General features: G+C 45.8%; 2 protein-coding genes across 8 annotated transcripts in view; one reads left to right on the top strand and one right to left on the bottom strand.

Annotated features, from left to right (window-relative positions):
• The window catches only part of CCNYL1 (cyclin Y like 1), a 43,607-nt gene extending 30,792 nt beyond the window's left edge, over positions 1-12,815 (bottom strand). Inside the window, exons 1-4 of one of the 6 annotated variants that reach the window (XM_027461070.3) lie at positions 12,125-12,263; positions 11,910-12,040; positions 10,910-10,964; positions 10,022-10,162 (exon numbers count right to left, since the gene is read on the bottom strand). In XM_027461070.3, the coding sequence (XP_027316871.1) occupies positions 10,022-10,034 (13 nt within the window). In that variant the 5' untranslated portion in view covers positions 10,035-10,162; positions 10,910-10,964; positions 11,910-12,040; positions 12,125-12,263. Of the gene's footprint in view, positions 1-5,681; positions 6,039-10,021; positions 10,965-11,909; positions 12,041-12,124; positions 12,264-12,684 lie in introns of those variants that run through there. The other 5 variants (XM_021270440.4, XM_072041115.1, XM_027461071.3 and 2 more) reach the window with 5 other exon arrangements.
• Positions 12,133-14,280, top strand: METTL21A (methyltransferase 21A, HSPA lysine). Of its 2 annotated transcripts, XM_005016856.5 has the most exons (3): positions 12,300-12,583; positions 12,702-12,813; positions 13,809-14,280. In XM_005016856.5, the coding sequence occupies exons 1-3, from the start codon at positions 12,443-12,445 to the stop codon at positions 14,204-14,206; spliced, it is 651 nt and encodes a 216-aa protein (XP_005016913.2). In that variant the 5' UTR covers positions 12,300-12,442; the 3' UTR covers positions 14,207-14,280. The 2 variants fall into 2 exon arrangements, with proteins under 2 accessions (XP_071897223.1, XP_005016913.2); XM_072041122.1 differs by lacking the exon at positions 12,702-12,813 and having other exon boundaries at positions 12,133-12,583.
• The last annotated feature ends 449 nt before the right edge of the window (positions 14,281-14,729 follow it).

The following is a 14,729-nucleotide window of genomic DNA, read 5'->3' as shown; positions in this document are numbered from 1 at the left end:
GATAGCAGGATATTTGTATCAGCTGTGGAAGTAAAAACCCTGACACCTGTATCACCTACAAGTGGGATTTTCAGTTTTATTCATCTGGCTTCGCTACCCATTTGAAAAAACAGCAGAGCTATTTAAGCACAGTTGCATCTTCTTTCATCCCTTAAAGTGGAAACAATTCAAAGATTTCTTCTGAAAACATGATTTTCATAGCAAGTGAAGTAAGAGTGCACATTTGAACTCTATCTGAAACAAAGACAAAACAGTAATATTTAGAAGTCTCAAGATTAGTTTGTTTCAAGGATCTGCAGATCCAAGGTCTCGGTTCTTAATGTTTGGTAGTGCTTCCCTCCTACCACACTCAGTAACTTCCTCTTTCTTCCTATATGTGGAAGACTGTTGGAAGCCTTGATGTAATGTGTGATATGAATTTGGGAGGAGTAGTTTTTTGCTTTTTGTTGGCTCATGCAAGAGTTAGTTCCCCTGTTAGTCATCGTCTCAGTACAAGCTCAGCACACTGAGCACATCAGAGAGAACAGATACCTCTAGCTACAATACTTCTGGTGTTCTATAGCATCTACCCCAACAGGTAGAAGAAAAAAGAGCAAGTATCACAAAGAAAGCCAGAAAAGGAGAGGATCCGAGAGATAAGTTACATGGTAAACATAGTAATTTGGAAAAAAAAAAAAAAAGTTAACATGAAAATGAATTCAGTTTCCTTAACTCCATAAGTTTCACTGAAACCCTCAGATTAGCTGTATATTTCAGTATTTGTCATTTTATGGAAATCTCTGAGTTATAATAGCTGCTACACTGTAAGTCTGAAGAAAGACACCAAAACAAACAAATCTACTTCCCTCCAGGTATGCCTCCTGTATACGCATTCCCTATCAGTGGTTCTTAAAAAACTAAGGCTTACATAAACTTGCTAGTTACAGACATCCACAAGATTTGGTGGAGAGAAACAGAGGATTCCTTAGCCATCAGCAGTATCTACACATAAGAACAGAAATACAGACATTGTAGTATGGCAATATTTTCTTCTATTCCCAAACGTATAGGGCAATTTCAGCACTGCTTCTGAAGGACTTGCCAATCCCATCATTCCCACTCTGTGCACTTTTCAGGTCACTTCATAAGGCATTAGGCATCTTAAGCCAACAAGGTGGAAGGTGTTTCAGGCTTGTAAGAGTCAATCCTTTCTCATTTGTCAAGACCCCACACTATTTGTAACTGCTGCAAATACCTAGTTACATGTAATTCCTAGTCAGCGGTAGGAAAGGCATATTGATGCTTCTTGGGAAAGGAGAGAGAGTTACGTAAAAATCTCAGTAAATATGGGGAAAAGGGGAGCAGGAATAACAAGGACAAATGTATCTACTGGCTTCCATCCCCAGTTTCATATGTATCTAAGCACACAACTGAACAGAACCACAAAAGACAACACAAGATGGTTAAGTCTCTGATGCCAGCAGTTTTCAGCACAGAAAAAAGCTGATTCCTTGCATCAAAGTGTTCATCTTAAAAAAAAAAAAATAATAACATTTAAAGCAGGATTTTAAAAAAAACATCCATATGCTTTTAGCAAGCTGACATTATATAAGAGACTAACAAACTTACACCTTCTGCAAGGAGGTTTAGACAAGTTATTGGTGAAATCTGATCACAGATAGTCAAATATATTGATTATCTCTTCATCTCCAGCACTGGTATGTAGACAACTTGAAGCTTGCCCCTTTCACTGCAGCACAGTTTCTGGACAGCCAGAGGTTGTTTAAAAAAAAAAAAAAAAAAAAAAAAAAAAAAAAAAAAAAAAAAAAAAGGAAAAGCAAGTTCATGGGTAGCTTGTAAGAGTTATGCTATGCACTAGTCTAAGCCTGTTCAGGTAAATCTCTCTTTATTCTCTATTAACTCTCCTCTCTCATGTCCCCTTATATTTGTTTTCCCATCTAGCCTCCATGCAATTATCTTGTCCCACTCAGCACCTCTCCTGATCCTGTTTGCTTTTCCCTCTCATTCCTGATCCTCTTTTCCCTTCATTCTCCAGCCCCCAGCTCTTCAGGGGAAGGTACCGCATGATTGTGTCCCATCAGATCAGTAGGTCAGCAATCCTCCACTTGGTTCATGGAATCAGGCATGCCCCTGATCAAACTGCTGCACTCAGCAAACAGCAATGCTGAAAGGAGATATTTTCAAGTACAAATGAGAAAAGCCTGCCAAGTGAGGCCTTGTTCTAGTTTTATCAAAGAATTAAGGAATTTATGAAAAACTAGATCTATGTTTAAACACAGGGATCTGGCAAGAAAATGTCAATTGCACGAAGTTCTCCACAAAATAACAGGAAAAAAAATCCCTAAAATAAAGGTTATCAGACACTTGTTTGGAAAAAAAAAAAACAGTAGTCAGCACAACACAACTGAAACACAACATTAAGATCAAAGAGCTGCTGATTGTAAAACTAAGCAGGAAAGCCTTCTTGGTCAATTCCAACTGCTTTGGACTGCTGCTTCACACAGAAGCAATGAACACTTAATGCTCGGCTGAACAACCAACTAACAGCTTTAGATTTTGCTTTTAGCTTTTGATATCAAACATCAACACAAGGCATGAACCTATTTAGAAGAAACTATCAGTTTTCCAAATTGTGTTTGTTCCATTTACTTAACACAGCTTGGCTTAGAATATCAAACCACAAATGCAGGCTTATTTCTCATTCAGAAAAACATCTGCACAGAATAGGTTATAGCTCAGGATCTTGATAACAATAAAATACAAAGTCATCCTTTAAATTCTCTTCGCAGCGGAACTGACAGTCTATTCCCATTTGAATCAACTTTTGTTGAAGCATTACATTTTCAGTTTCACAGTATGTTTTATCTCCCTCCCACTTACCCTTCCTTTTTTGTCTTATATAAATACCACCTCATAACCTTTCTTGTTTAATTCTGCTTTGATATAGACAATCTAAGCAGTTCTGACTGGAAAGCTTCTGGAGCCGGTTGACCACCATAAACCCTACTCCATCCCCTGAGGAGTACTTTGGATAAGCATTCTATTTCCAATTTTCGACAGCAGTTACTTCTATATTTTTAGCAATGAGATGTAACATAAGTATTTTAGATTTATATTCTGTATTTACCTACTGTATTTCACACATTATATTTGTCCTTTTCTTCCCCAAAATAAAATTAACGTCCATAATGTAATGCTTATGAAATACAGTGCCTGTTAAGCAGTAAGCTGGAGAAGCATCAGAATAATCCCCATTTAAGAGTGTAGACCTGTGAGGACCACATTCCACTTGCTCAAAAAAAAAAAAAAAGAAACAAAACAATACAAAAAAAATACCAAATTCAGCTGGTAAATTAACGCATTCCTGATAACCAACATATTCAATTCTAGCAAAACAAGTGGAAAAGGATTCAGAGATTCAGGAACAACAAACTTTAAAGGCAGATATTTAAGGAATTAAGTCTCCATGACATTTGGATGCAAGTTTTCTGATATATTTAGCTGTGTTCTTAGGAACTCGTAGAACTGTGCATCACAAAACAGAAATAATCAAGATTATATTGATTTCTTTTCCCCTGTAGCTTTTTATTTTTCTCCAAAGGATACAACAAAAGGCCAGTTAATTGGTTCTGAGGCTTCCTTTACTACAAAACTGGCTTATCTTAGCTAACCATTGCATTATACACTAAAAAAAATATAGAAGTAATATTATCCCTCAAATTAAAGTGCTGGACTACCTACCACTACAGCAACAGAGTCATGTTCTGTAGTAGCCAGCAGCACAGAAACGTGTAGGCTGCCTGCACAGTTTGGTATGCTGACAGCTTTTATATCCTAGAGTTAAGAGGGATAAGCATAGGTACCTGGTATGTGTAAGTGCTGCGTTTACAGATTTAACATTTTCATAGAAGGTCTTAAACATACAGCAGTATCGCTGACAAATTCATTACAACGTCTGTTTTGTAACACTTAATTTCAAAAATATTCAGAAATTTTCACAAATAATGTTTTACGTTATGAAGTTGATTACTTATTCCTATTTGGTTAGCACTTCAGCATGTTCAAAACATGGACACAAGATACTTTACATCTAACATTCAACAAAGAGAATTGTATTTTCGTAAACGTATCAAACTCTGATACTTTTTGCAACACTAAACAGTCACATCAGTCAGAAAACAGTAGACAAACAGCATTCATTACATGCAGCAAGATCTACCTCTGAGGTCATGCAGTCAGGAATCTCACAACACAGTAAAAGTGATCTTTAAAACCGTCTAACATGCAAACTATCAGTACTAACCTTAGGATTACCGCCATCCTCAAAATCAAAGTTCCCACGGACACAAAACTAAAGTTTGTGATGAACAACCACCACCTTATTCCTGGCCTATACACTTTTACTCATGTCTGCAAATTATAACAAATAAATAAATTAGTACTTCCCTACTTTGAGGCCAATTCTGACATCTGAATGAGATCAAAATTAAGCCTAATTATTTAGCACTGCTGACATGATCACATACTAAGGAGTCAATCAAATACAACACTTATTCCTGAGCAGGCTTATTTAGCTTAGGCATTTTTGCTTGGCTTATTCGAACATTTAGAGAGTTTAGTTCCTTCCCGCTTAATGAGCATGGGAGAGTTCAGACATTTCTGCAATATCTTCTTGCAAGAATAAAGTTTTATTTCTCCTAAATGGCAAATAAAATTTCTCCTGCTGTATCGCACAGCTGTCTCAAAGGAGACCCAGGGAGCTGACTGTTCCATCTCATTTCTGTAACAGCTGCACCATACAGGGCTGTGCAGAACCACACAAGTTTAATAACTCCATTTCTGAAGGTTTCCTTGCCATCACGCAGCCAGTTTCTCTACCACCACCAAAATTTGTTCACAAACTTGATATGAGCACGGAGGACCAGTAATGATTGTTATTGTACGCATCCTACACTAAAGATGTCAGGCTATTTATTTTTCCAGCTGAATATATTTCACGTAGGTGTGGTTATAATTACAAAGAGGAATAGCAAAGCACTTAATTAGAGAAAGTTTTGAATACCATCAGCTCTTCCACTATGCCATATGCCTGCAGAACCACGTGAGCTGACAGGCAGACAGGAGCACCCCTAACCTGTTGTCTCAGTAACTCTGCACAGCACAAACCCGCAAGCACGTCTCAAGAGGAGTTACGCCGGGAGCGAGCCTTTGCGACACCCGCCCCCCAGGTCTGACCGGAGGGGATGCGCACAGCAACACGTCCACGAGCAGACCGGGGGCACGGCGAGCGGCACGGGGAGCAACCTGGGAGCCAGGCAGCTCCGGCCGAGCATCGCACGGCGCAGGGCTGGGCTCCGAGCCCCCGGTGATGTCAGGCACACGGCGCCGTGCCCTCGCTCCCCACACACCCTCTTCCTTCCTCCCGCCCGGCACAGCCTGGGAACGCCGCGAGCACGGCGCTGGAGGCCGGCCTCCCCCCGCTGCCGGGGGCGCCTCAACGGCGGCCGGGCCGTGACCGGGGCGGGCAGCGAGGGAGGGCCCCGAGCGCCGAGCCCCGGGCGGAGGCGTTGCGGCGGGGCAGCCCCGGTGACAGCGCGGGGGGCCGGGGGGGGCCCGGCCGGGACAAAGCGCCCCCACCCCCTCCCTCCCCGCCCCGGGCACCGGCCCGCGCCGCCGCTCACCATCCGGGAACTCCCGGTCGCTGATGTGCTGGAGGTGGGGGCCGCCGCCGCCGGGATCCGAGTCCCCCGAGTCGGCCTCCGCCGCCGCCGAGCCACCACCACCGCCCGCCGCCGCCGCCGCCTGGTAGGCGTCCGCCCAGCGCTCGGGCCCCGCCGCCGACGCTGCTCCCCCCCCACCACCGCCGACACCGCCGCGGGCCCGGCCGAGCTTGGGGCTGGCGTCCGGCGACACGCAGCAGGTGACGGTGTTGCCCATGGGGCTCCGAGCTCCCCCGCCGGGCCCCGGCTGCGCGGCTGCCGGGATGGGGCGGGGGGAGCCGAGGCGCCGGGGAGGGGAGGGGAGAGGAGGGGAGGGGAGGAGCGGCGGGGCGGGGCCGGGCTCAGCGCCTCAGCGCCTCAACGGCCGCGCGCGAGCCCCCCACCAACGGCCCTCGCGCGCGCGGCCGCCCGCCCCCGGCACGGGGCGGGGCCCGGCCTCGCTCCCGCCCAGCCGCCCGCCGCGTGACGCCGGCCCGCCAATGGGCGCGGGAGCCGTCACCGGGACCCCTCTGCCCCGCCCCCTGGCCAAGCCCCGCCCCCTGGGCGCGCCCCGCCCCGTGCCGGGCGCACACGTGCCTTGGGCGCATGATGGCGGCGGGGCTACGCCTGACGGGGGGGGGCTCGGTGCGGCCCCGGGCTCAGCGCTGCTCCCCGGCAGCTCCCCTCTGCGTGAGGGTTCCTGAGGAGCTCCCGCAGCTGCAGGCTCGCTGTCGCCCACGCAGCCCGGAGAGTCTGCTGAAGGGACCGCAAGGGAACCGCAGGGTTCTGCTGAAGCTGCAGGCTCAGCATCAGTCCCAAGCGGGGACCAGCTCGCTGCTCGTGGCTGCGCCTCACAGGGCCCACGAGTGCCAATCCCCTCACTTGTGCGCTGAGCTTCACCTTGGCATAGTGCTGCGTGTGCTTTTCCGAGGCTGTGCGTCTCCAGCAGCGCTGAGACGTGTTTTCATCCATTTATCCCTTCTTAGAAAGTGTCTCGGCTGCAGAGGAGGAGCGCGTTCTGCTCTGACTCTCAAGCAGTCTGTGGGGAACTTGGAGGAGGGCCACGGCATTGTCTTTTCCTGGAAACATAGCTGCAGGAAGAATGAATCACCAGGTTGAACCTGTATAACCAACTGAAAACAAAAGCTCGGGCTTCTGTGCCTCACTGCTGCGAATAATGGGGGGAAAAATAGGCATCCTGTTTTGAAATCCACGACCAGCTGACAGGACAAAAATATTGCAGGCGTGATTGTCTTCTGAAGCTGACATGTAACATAAGACCATGGCCATTTAAGGGAAAAAAAATGAAGCAAAACAGTAGTTAGGGAAATACACAGGGTGGGTTTTTAGTAGCCCTAAATTTTCAGTTTTGAAATCACCTCCTGGAGTATTCTTGGCTAGGATGTATTCACCACTACCCAGCTAGCCGGGGCTGGGAGGCTGTGCTTCGTAGCACAAAGACAGACTGCAGCAGCGGTGTCATTGATTAAAGTCATACTTCTGTCTCCACAGCAATCCAAGGTGTCATTACAGGCAGTGCAGGGGTTTCTTTCCTAGCGTGCAAACATCTGGATCACTGCAGTGATGCCAATTGAACAAACGTACGGGAGGGAATGTTTTTTGACCTTAGCTTCTCCTTTCTGGCCCTACCTTTATTTTGTCTTAAGAAAAAATAAAACTGGCTTTGCAGTTATCAAAGGCTAAGGAGAACAAATTGCAGCCAGTAGAGTTAATGGAGACTTCAATGCCTGAGAAGAGAATTTGAGATGTGCTGAAGTCAAGAAAGAGCAAAGCCTGCAAAGCTGTCCTTTGTTTGCTGCCGGGCAGAGAGCTGATCGAACAACTATTCTGATGAGCCAAGCGTTAGAAGTAGCTGTTACTGCAGGTCATGTGTACAGTTTTCCTACGAGGAAAAGGAAAACGCTTTCCAGTATTTTAACACAAACATTAACATGGATGTGTGACTTCATTCAGAAAAGGCAAATTGCATGAGTAAGCCCTGCAGTAGGTTTGTTTAGGGTAAACTTCTGAAGGTTTAATTCCAACCTGGGCCGCCAAAGCCTGGAAAGAGGCCCGCAGGAACCCTTCCTGCAAGGTCTAAGGTACGTGAAATTGCTCAGACTTGACTGTTGCTTTCGTCTCCATTGTCTGAAGGATTTTGTTTCTAAAAAGTGGAGAAAAGCTGCTAATATCATCATGAATTAAAAGAAACAAACAAACAAATAAAAACCATTTTTCTTAAAACTTGGTTTCTGCTTGGTTTAAAAAGAGTAACCTTTGCATTGTGGCAAATGCTCCTGCATCCATATGAATGTTCTAGCGGCTGTCTGCCTACGTATAGACAAATACTGGTTTTAAAGCGGTTTTAATTAGTTGTTGTTAACTAGTTTTAAATACATACACTGCTTGCACTGTAATTTCCCCTCCAATTACATAACACTGCACCTATAGAACTCATCAGAAATTTGGGCACCTAAAATGAAGCCTTTAGATCTGTCTTCAGACTCCACAAAAGGGTATTTTTTGCAGCATTTTCCCTGCTCCAGCATCCCACATGCCAGCCCCACGTCAGCCTGATGTGTGGCCATCAGCCAGCTGCAGCAAGTACAGAAGCTGCAGGAGAAGGAGGGCACCGGAGGGCACAGTGCTGCCCAAAAGCCACCAGTGTGTGCACTGATGGCCACTCACATGTCGCTCATGCTCCAGTGGGTGAGGCGTGCTCCTGTCACACGGCCCAACACGTGGCATCCTGTGGCCTGGAAGTCTGGCTAGTAGAGACCTGCAAGAGGCTGCAGATCTGTGAGCATCCACAAGCACGTTTGTAAGAGGAGGAGGTTTCCAGCAAATGAAGTGCAGTTGTTGCTTATGGAAAGGAAGATCTGGCTCATTTTGCTTTTTGTTGCTTAATTAAAATTTCAGAATAATGTCAGCTTTCAGAACTGCAAGGCATTTGAGAGATCAGTCACATAATTCCACTAAAAGCTAAGTGATTCTTCTGTAGCAAGAGAGTTAATAAACGTGGTGATTATGTCTGACAGTTTATCAAGATGTGAGGTTTAAGGCGTGAATGCAATACTACTGATGGGAACTATTCCTTCTTCAGAAACATCCTGTATTTCAGCTCATTCACTTATGAAATTATACATCTTTGTGTTTTTTCTCATTACTTCCATTGTTTAATGTAACTGTGTGAGTAAAGAAAATGATACAGTGGATGATACCTTATATTATTTTGATATTTATAATTTTTCAGTGATCTTGCTGGACCAGCAAGTTATAAAGTCTACAGATAACCTGTCAGTTTCTGCAGAAATTTAAGTTTTCAGTTTTAATTCACCCTGTTGGTTTCAAAGATGATCCAAGTCAGTTCAAGATGAGGCTGTCTTAAATCTGCAACTGCAAGCTGTGAAGAGCCAAATTAATCTCTGGTTTACTCCCTTTTCACTTAACAGAAAGCAGTTCACCACCCCATCTATCTCAGTGGTGTAGAGAATCTGGAAGCTCCTGGTGAAGATTTAAGTGTAAAAGTTTTTAACCATTTCGCTGCTAGTCCTTTGAATGGCCACTTACGGTGACAGTTAGGGAGAAAGACCACTTTCTTTTCCGAGTTTTCCTCCATGCCTTGTGTTTGCTAGTTTTTGTTGGCTTGATGAAAGTTCTTCGCAAAATAGATATTTGTCAAAACTTTTCTTCAAAGACAGCTTTTGTTTTTCAGTGGAATGACAACCAGACGTAGATGATATTTATTTAGAAAGGAAGGATTAAACATGTATGACCAGAAGTTTCTACACAAATAGTTGCTGCTAGCCTTTTGTACAACAGAACCATTTGGGATAAGGCGTTGCTGTCAAAGGGTTATCAACAACACAAGTTTCCAGATACAGAGTTTAAAAAAAAATAGATTGCTTCTATTTATACCTGCCTTTGCCTTGGTAACCAGAGACTGTGAGATGGATGCAGTATTTTCCCCACATTGGGGATGGTATTGTGGTACATGCAGTGTCTGCAGAGCCATCACAAGAACTGTTGCATTCATTTCTAAGGGAGGATTTTAAACATTGAGCAGTAAGGAGAAAATTTCAATAAGGGAGGTATATTACTATAGCTTCAAAATAATTTGCACTCATTTCCAACTCATCTACTTGATTCTTTGATCTCCTGAGTATTACAAGGACCGCTACTCTGAAACACTTTTTAAAATTACCCAAAGAAGCTTATTGGTACAGCGCAATTTACTTACAGTTGGACACATTATGCCTTTGTTCTATTAAGCAGTTGAGTGAGATAAGAACGGACTTGTATCAGTGTTTCTTTTAACTCACCCTTGCTTTCCATAAAATGAGCTGTTTCCTACTTTGAAAGTTTATCTGCTGCTTAGGTGTCTGTCTTGCTTTCTGCAGTCTTAAAAGGATGAACCAAGGTACATTCTTGAAACTTTATCATTGTGCTAAGCTCTCACCCTGCTGGGAGAAAAAGCATTTCAGTTCTGGACAATTGTTTTAGGCCTAAAATTCTTTGTTGTTTCATTTTCCTTATCATTTTACTGTCAGGAAGGGTGGAAAAAAAACACATCTCTTTCTTGCCACTATAGTAGTTGGATATTGTAACTTAAAAAATAGATTTGGAGAGGGAGAAAGTTAAATTTAAGGCTCTTTCTGAGCTTTTAGTGCACTTGATTGCCTTTTAATAGCTTCACTATCCAGTTCTAATCTGGAAAGTAATTCCTGACCTTCTGTCTAAGGCTCATGGAAGTCAGTGCCAAAGAAACATTAGCAGGGAAGAAGGGAAAATACTTCTGGGAACCAGAGCAGGATCGCTAGAGAACCTGCTGATCTCCAAAGATATTCAGGGATATTTGCCTTACAAAAACACATTCCTGAGAAAAAAAAACACTCACTACCCTATTGTCTTTGAGAACAAACGCGTACATTTTCATGTACAGCCTCCTTTCGCTCTAGTTACTATCTAGCCAGATTCTACATCTTCCAAAATACCACTGGGGAAGAAAACTGCTGGGGGTGGGGTGGGGGGAAGGAGGGAATTAGGAGCACTGGAGCCCTGCTGCACTCATCTACATCTCCTAGGCTGGAGATCCCAAGGCTGGCATGTGATTTAGGAGGTGGAGGAAAAAGATGTGTGCCATTTGGGAGTTTCCCTCCATTTGGCTGATGGTGTAGTTTAAGCACAGTGTAAGTGAATCAAAAACTCACCCAAGCAGAGCTCTTATTTCAAGTGCAATCATTCTCCTAGCTTTTCCCACATTGCCTATATAAATAATTAAAAAAAAAAAAATCGAGATAATAGCACAAGCAGCTTCAAACTCTGAAAAGCAGAAGCAGTGGCAAGGGACCAGCACTTTAGGACATAAAACCACAGTAAGCTGAATCATCTCACCTGCTCTGGCATGCTTATGAGAAGAAGTCTGTATTGCCATAAGACAAGTATGAACTGGTTTTGGGCAAATGAAATACTGGTTTTCATTCCCCTACAGTAGCAGAACCCTAAAAACAAGCTCTAGTTCCTGCTACCCCTGTGCAGCCTGTAATGCTCTTCCACAAAGGTTCATGAATCTTGAGCCATTCAGTCGAAATCAACGGCTTTCACATGTAACCACATTTGCTTTCGTCTGCCAGCCAGATTCACTGCTTCCTGTGGGAAAGTGTGGGTTTTTTTTTGAGCTGGTTATGCTCCTCAAGTTTGAGGGCTGGCCTAACTCTTCTTTCTGGTGGTGACTTCTGGTTGTGTGCCGAGCCACACAGCCAGAGATGGGCACAGGGAAGCCATGCTACTCCATGGCCCCACTCCCCCAGGCATTTTTCTTGTGGCCCTCTGCACACAAGGTCTGGCTCCTTGCACGGGCTGAAGAACATGTCTGGAGCTTCTATGCCTGTGGGTGGAATACCTGCAGCAGTGCTTCTAGCGAGCTGGAGTGCAAGCGCTGCCAGGACGATTCCCCAGCCCTCCCATGGCCTTTAGCAGGCTTTGGAGCAAGTTCAAGTAACTGGTTATGAAGACAGACAAAGGAGAAGAGCACTGTGTTGTTTTGCCAAACAAGATTAAACGGAGCCAAAGGTGAAGAGAAACCCATGCACAAACAAGGCAGCAGGAGCGTTAGCACCACACTCCCACTCGAGAGCAACCCTGGCTTTGCTGCCGTGGTCAGTATTCTGGCCAGATGCACAAAGGGAGATGTGTTTCTGCCATGGTTACCTGGTTATTGAGGGGCTGCTTCCAGGCTGGTAATGAGTACTTGCAGGGACCACGTTCACAGAGCTGGCAGTGAGCGATGAGGCTGGCAGGCTTGACAAATCTGTTTCCTTTATGGCCGTTACCTCAGAGCCCTGAAACACAAGACATGAGCTGAAGCCACAGAGAGGCAACAGTGGCAGCAGGCAGCGCCTCACAGAGCGCTTGGCACCTCTTACCTTTCGGTATGGCACCCAGGTGTCAAAAAGAGAAGCCCACCGACAAACTGGTACCAGTCAGATGCTCACTGGGTGCTGTGTTCCCCCCTCCCCCGCTCCTTTCTTTCGTGTTTTCCACTTCCGCCCTCATTTTTTTTTTTCCTTTTTCCTTTCCCCCCCCGCCCGTTGTGCAGCTCCTACCCCCACCCCGAGCCCGCCGCCGGGCCGCGCCCCGCCTCAGGCGCCCGGGGAGGGAGCGGCGGCGGCGGCGAGAGGCCGGGCCGGGAGCGGGGCCCTTCCTTCCCCCGGTTCCCCCGGTGCCTGCGGGAGGCCCCCGGGATGGCGCTGGTGCCCTACGCGGAGGGCTGGGGCCTGCAGGGCCTGCGCAGCCCCTGGGCCACGTTCCGCTTCGCGGGGCGCACCCTGCGCCTGCGGCAGGACTGGCAGCGGCTCGGCGTGGCGGCCGTGGTGTGGGACGCGGTAGGTGCCCGTGTGCCCGGCCCTTCCCGCGACCTCCTCCCTCGGTGTAAATCAGAAACGCGGTGATAAGGTGGCTGAGGCGAGCCCCGTGCTGAACTGGCCTTGTCTCCCCGCTTAGGCTGTCGTCCTGTGCGCGTATCTGGAGATGGGGAGCGTGGATCTCAGAGATCGGGCGGTGATCGAGCTGGGAGCTGGCACGGGGCTGCTGGGAATAGTGGCCACACTGCTGGGTAAGGGTTGGTTTGTTTGCCTGAAGCGATTTACAGCTGCACTAAAGCTGCCACTCTTACAGCTACATGCCTGGTACAGAAGTTAATACCAAAGCCACCGATGTGAACTGCGATGTATCCTGCCCGAGTCATCTCCCTTTCTTGTCAGCCTTCGGAGCCTGCTGCGTTATTTATTGTGGCGGTGGTGCCACGGCAGTGTACTTTATGGTGGGACCCTGCTAAGGCTGCCGCCTGTTACCATGGTAGGCAGCTCCGCAGCACGGAGTTCTGCAGCTCTCTTCCCCCGGGGAGCAGGAGCTGTACTTGCTGTCTTCCCCTTGTCCTAAAATGCAGCATGGATGAAGCTCCAGACAGAAATCACTCTCTGCTTGCATGAGCCTTGGTGGCCTGCCTTGCAAACAGCGAAACCAAGGTCTGGAGAAATGATTTACCTGGGATCCACGGCTGAGGCAGGGACAGGGTGCGATGTTAAATTTGTGCTAACTGTCCCAGGCTAGCTTTGTAATTCAAAGCTCTAGTGACTGTGGAAGGTGCCGATTGAAATAATAGCAGTGGCATAACCACATTTTGTCAAACTGCTAAATCTCACATCCATAAATATAATCTGACCTGTGAAATAGGCTCTCTAGCTGCCTCTCTTCAACAGCACAAGTATGGAATCAGAGCAGGTTAATTGTAGCAATCCCTTTAACTTTGTTGCCACCTATGGAAAGGCAGAAAGTAACTACTTTCCCACCGAGAAAAAGCTCCAGGACACTTTGTTTAATCTGACAATCTTTGTGTGAAAAATACTCTATATTCTTAAGTGACTGATGAAGAATAGGATGTGTGGAGACAGCGGGCTTTCTGCCTGTTTTGTTCTTTTGTTTTTAGTCAAACAGCTTAGGAGAATTAATAGTGTTTAACAGGAACTAAAGAGGCTGCTTGACTTAGAGCACTGTATTCCAAATGCTGTTTACAGACATTAACCTGAGACAAACTCTTGTACCACCTAGGTGCCCGTGTTACCATCACAGACAGGGAAGCAGCACTGGAGTTCCTGGAGTCAAACGTACAGGCTAACTTACCTTCTGAACTCCATCCAAGAGCTGTGGTGAAGGAACTGACTTGGGGAAAAGACCTGGATAATTTCCCTCCAGGAGCATTTGACTTCGTCTTTGGTGCAGACATCATTTATCTGGAAGAAACATTTGGGGAACTGCTTCAGACATTAGAGCATCTATGCTCAGAGCAAACCGTGATTCTTCTTTCCTGTCGTATCCGCTATGAACGGGATAACAACTTCTTGAAGATGCTGAAAGGCCATTTCTCTGTGTATGAGGTCTACTATGATTCCAATAAGGACATTCATATCTACAAAGCACAGAGACACAGTCACAAGGATGACTTTTGACTCTATACTTTGTTAATAAGCCACTCATCCTGTTCAACCCTCTCCTAGTTTCTATTAAATACAATTGTTCCTAAGCATATAATTGCAGAGGTTGTTATTTCACCATCTTCTTCCACTTGGTCTGACACAGCAAGGATTGTACTTACCTTCTGCTTGTTTAAGTTAAAGTTCTGCTTCATTCCTCAATAACAAACATATAAGGTCTTCCACTGACTTTTTATCAAATGTAATTTCTGAAGCTGATTTAAGCTGCAGAAATCTTCATGCATGAAAAACGTCATAAAAAGGCCTGTCGTTTAAAATCAAATGACACTTAACTTCCGTGGGAAACTTAGATTGGGGATTAGAATAGATAAAGTGGGATTTTTCCTCCTTATAATTTCAGCTTTAGAAAAGTAAAGTAATATGGAAGAAATATAAACTAAGACTGCAGCTCCAAATGCTTTAACTCTTCAAACCTTCTGCACCTTTAAAGCTGCAGTAAAAGAAGCCATTCAGAGTGCAAAACCAACAAAGGCAGATG

Source organism: Anas platyrhynchos, chromosome 7, assembly GCF_047663525.1.
Source record: "Anas platyrhynchos isolate ZD024472 breed Pekin duck chromosome 7, IASCAAS_PekinDuck_T2T, whole genome shotgun sequence".
Classification (NCBI taxonomy): domain Eukaryota; kingdom Metazoa; phylum Chordata; class Aves; order Anseriformes; family Anatidae; genus Anas; species Anas platyrhynchos.
Note: the sequence above shows the minus strand (reverse complement) of the source record. Positions and strands in the feature narration are given on the sequence as shown.

Coding starts and splice junctions, on each gene's coding strand:
- METTL21A (XM_072041122.1), top strand. CDS start 12,133: ATGGCACCCAGGTGTCAAAAAGAGAAGCCCACCGACAAACTGGTACCA. Junction 12,584..13,808: donor CGGCCGTGGTGTGGGACGCG/GTAGGTGCCCGT, acceptor TGTACCACCTAG/GTGCCCGTGTTACCATCACA.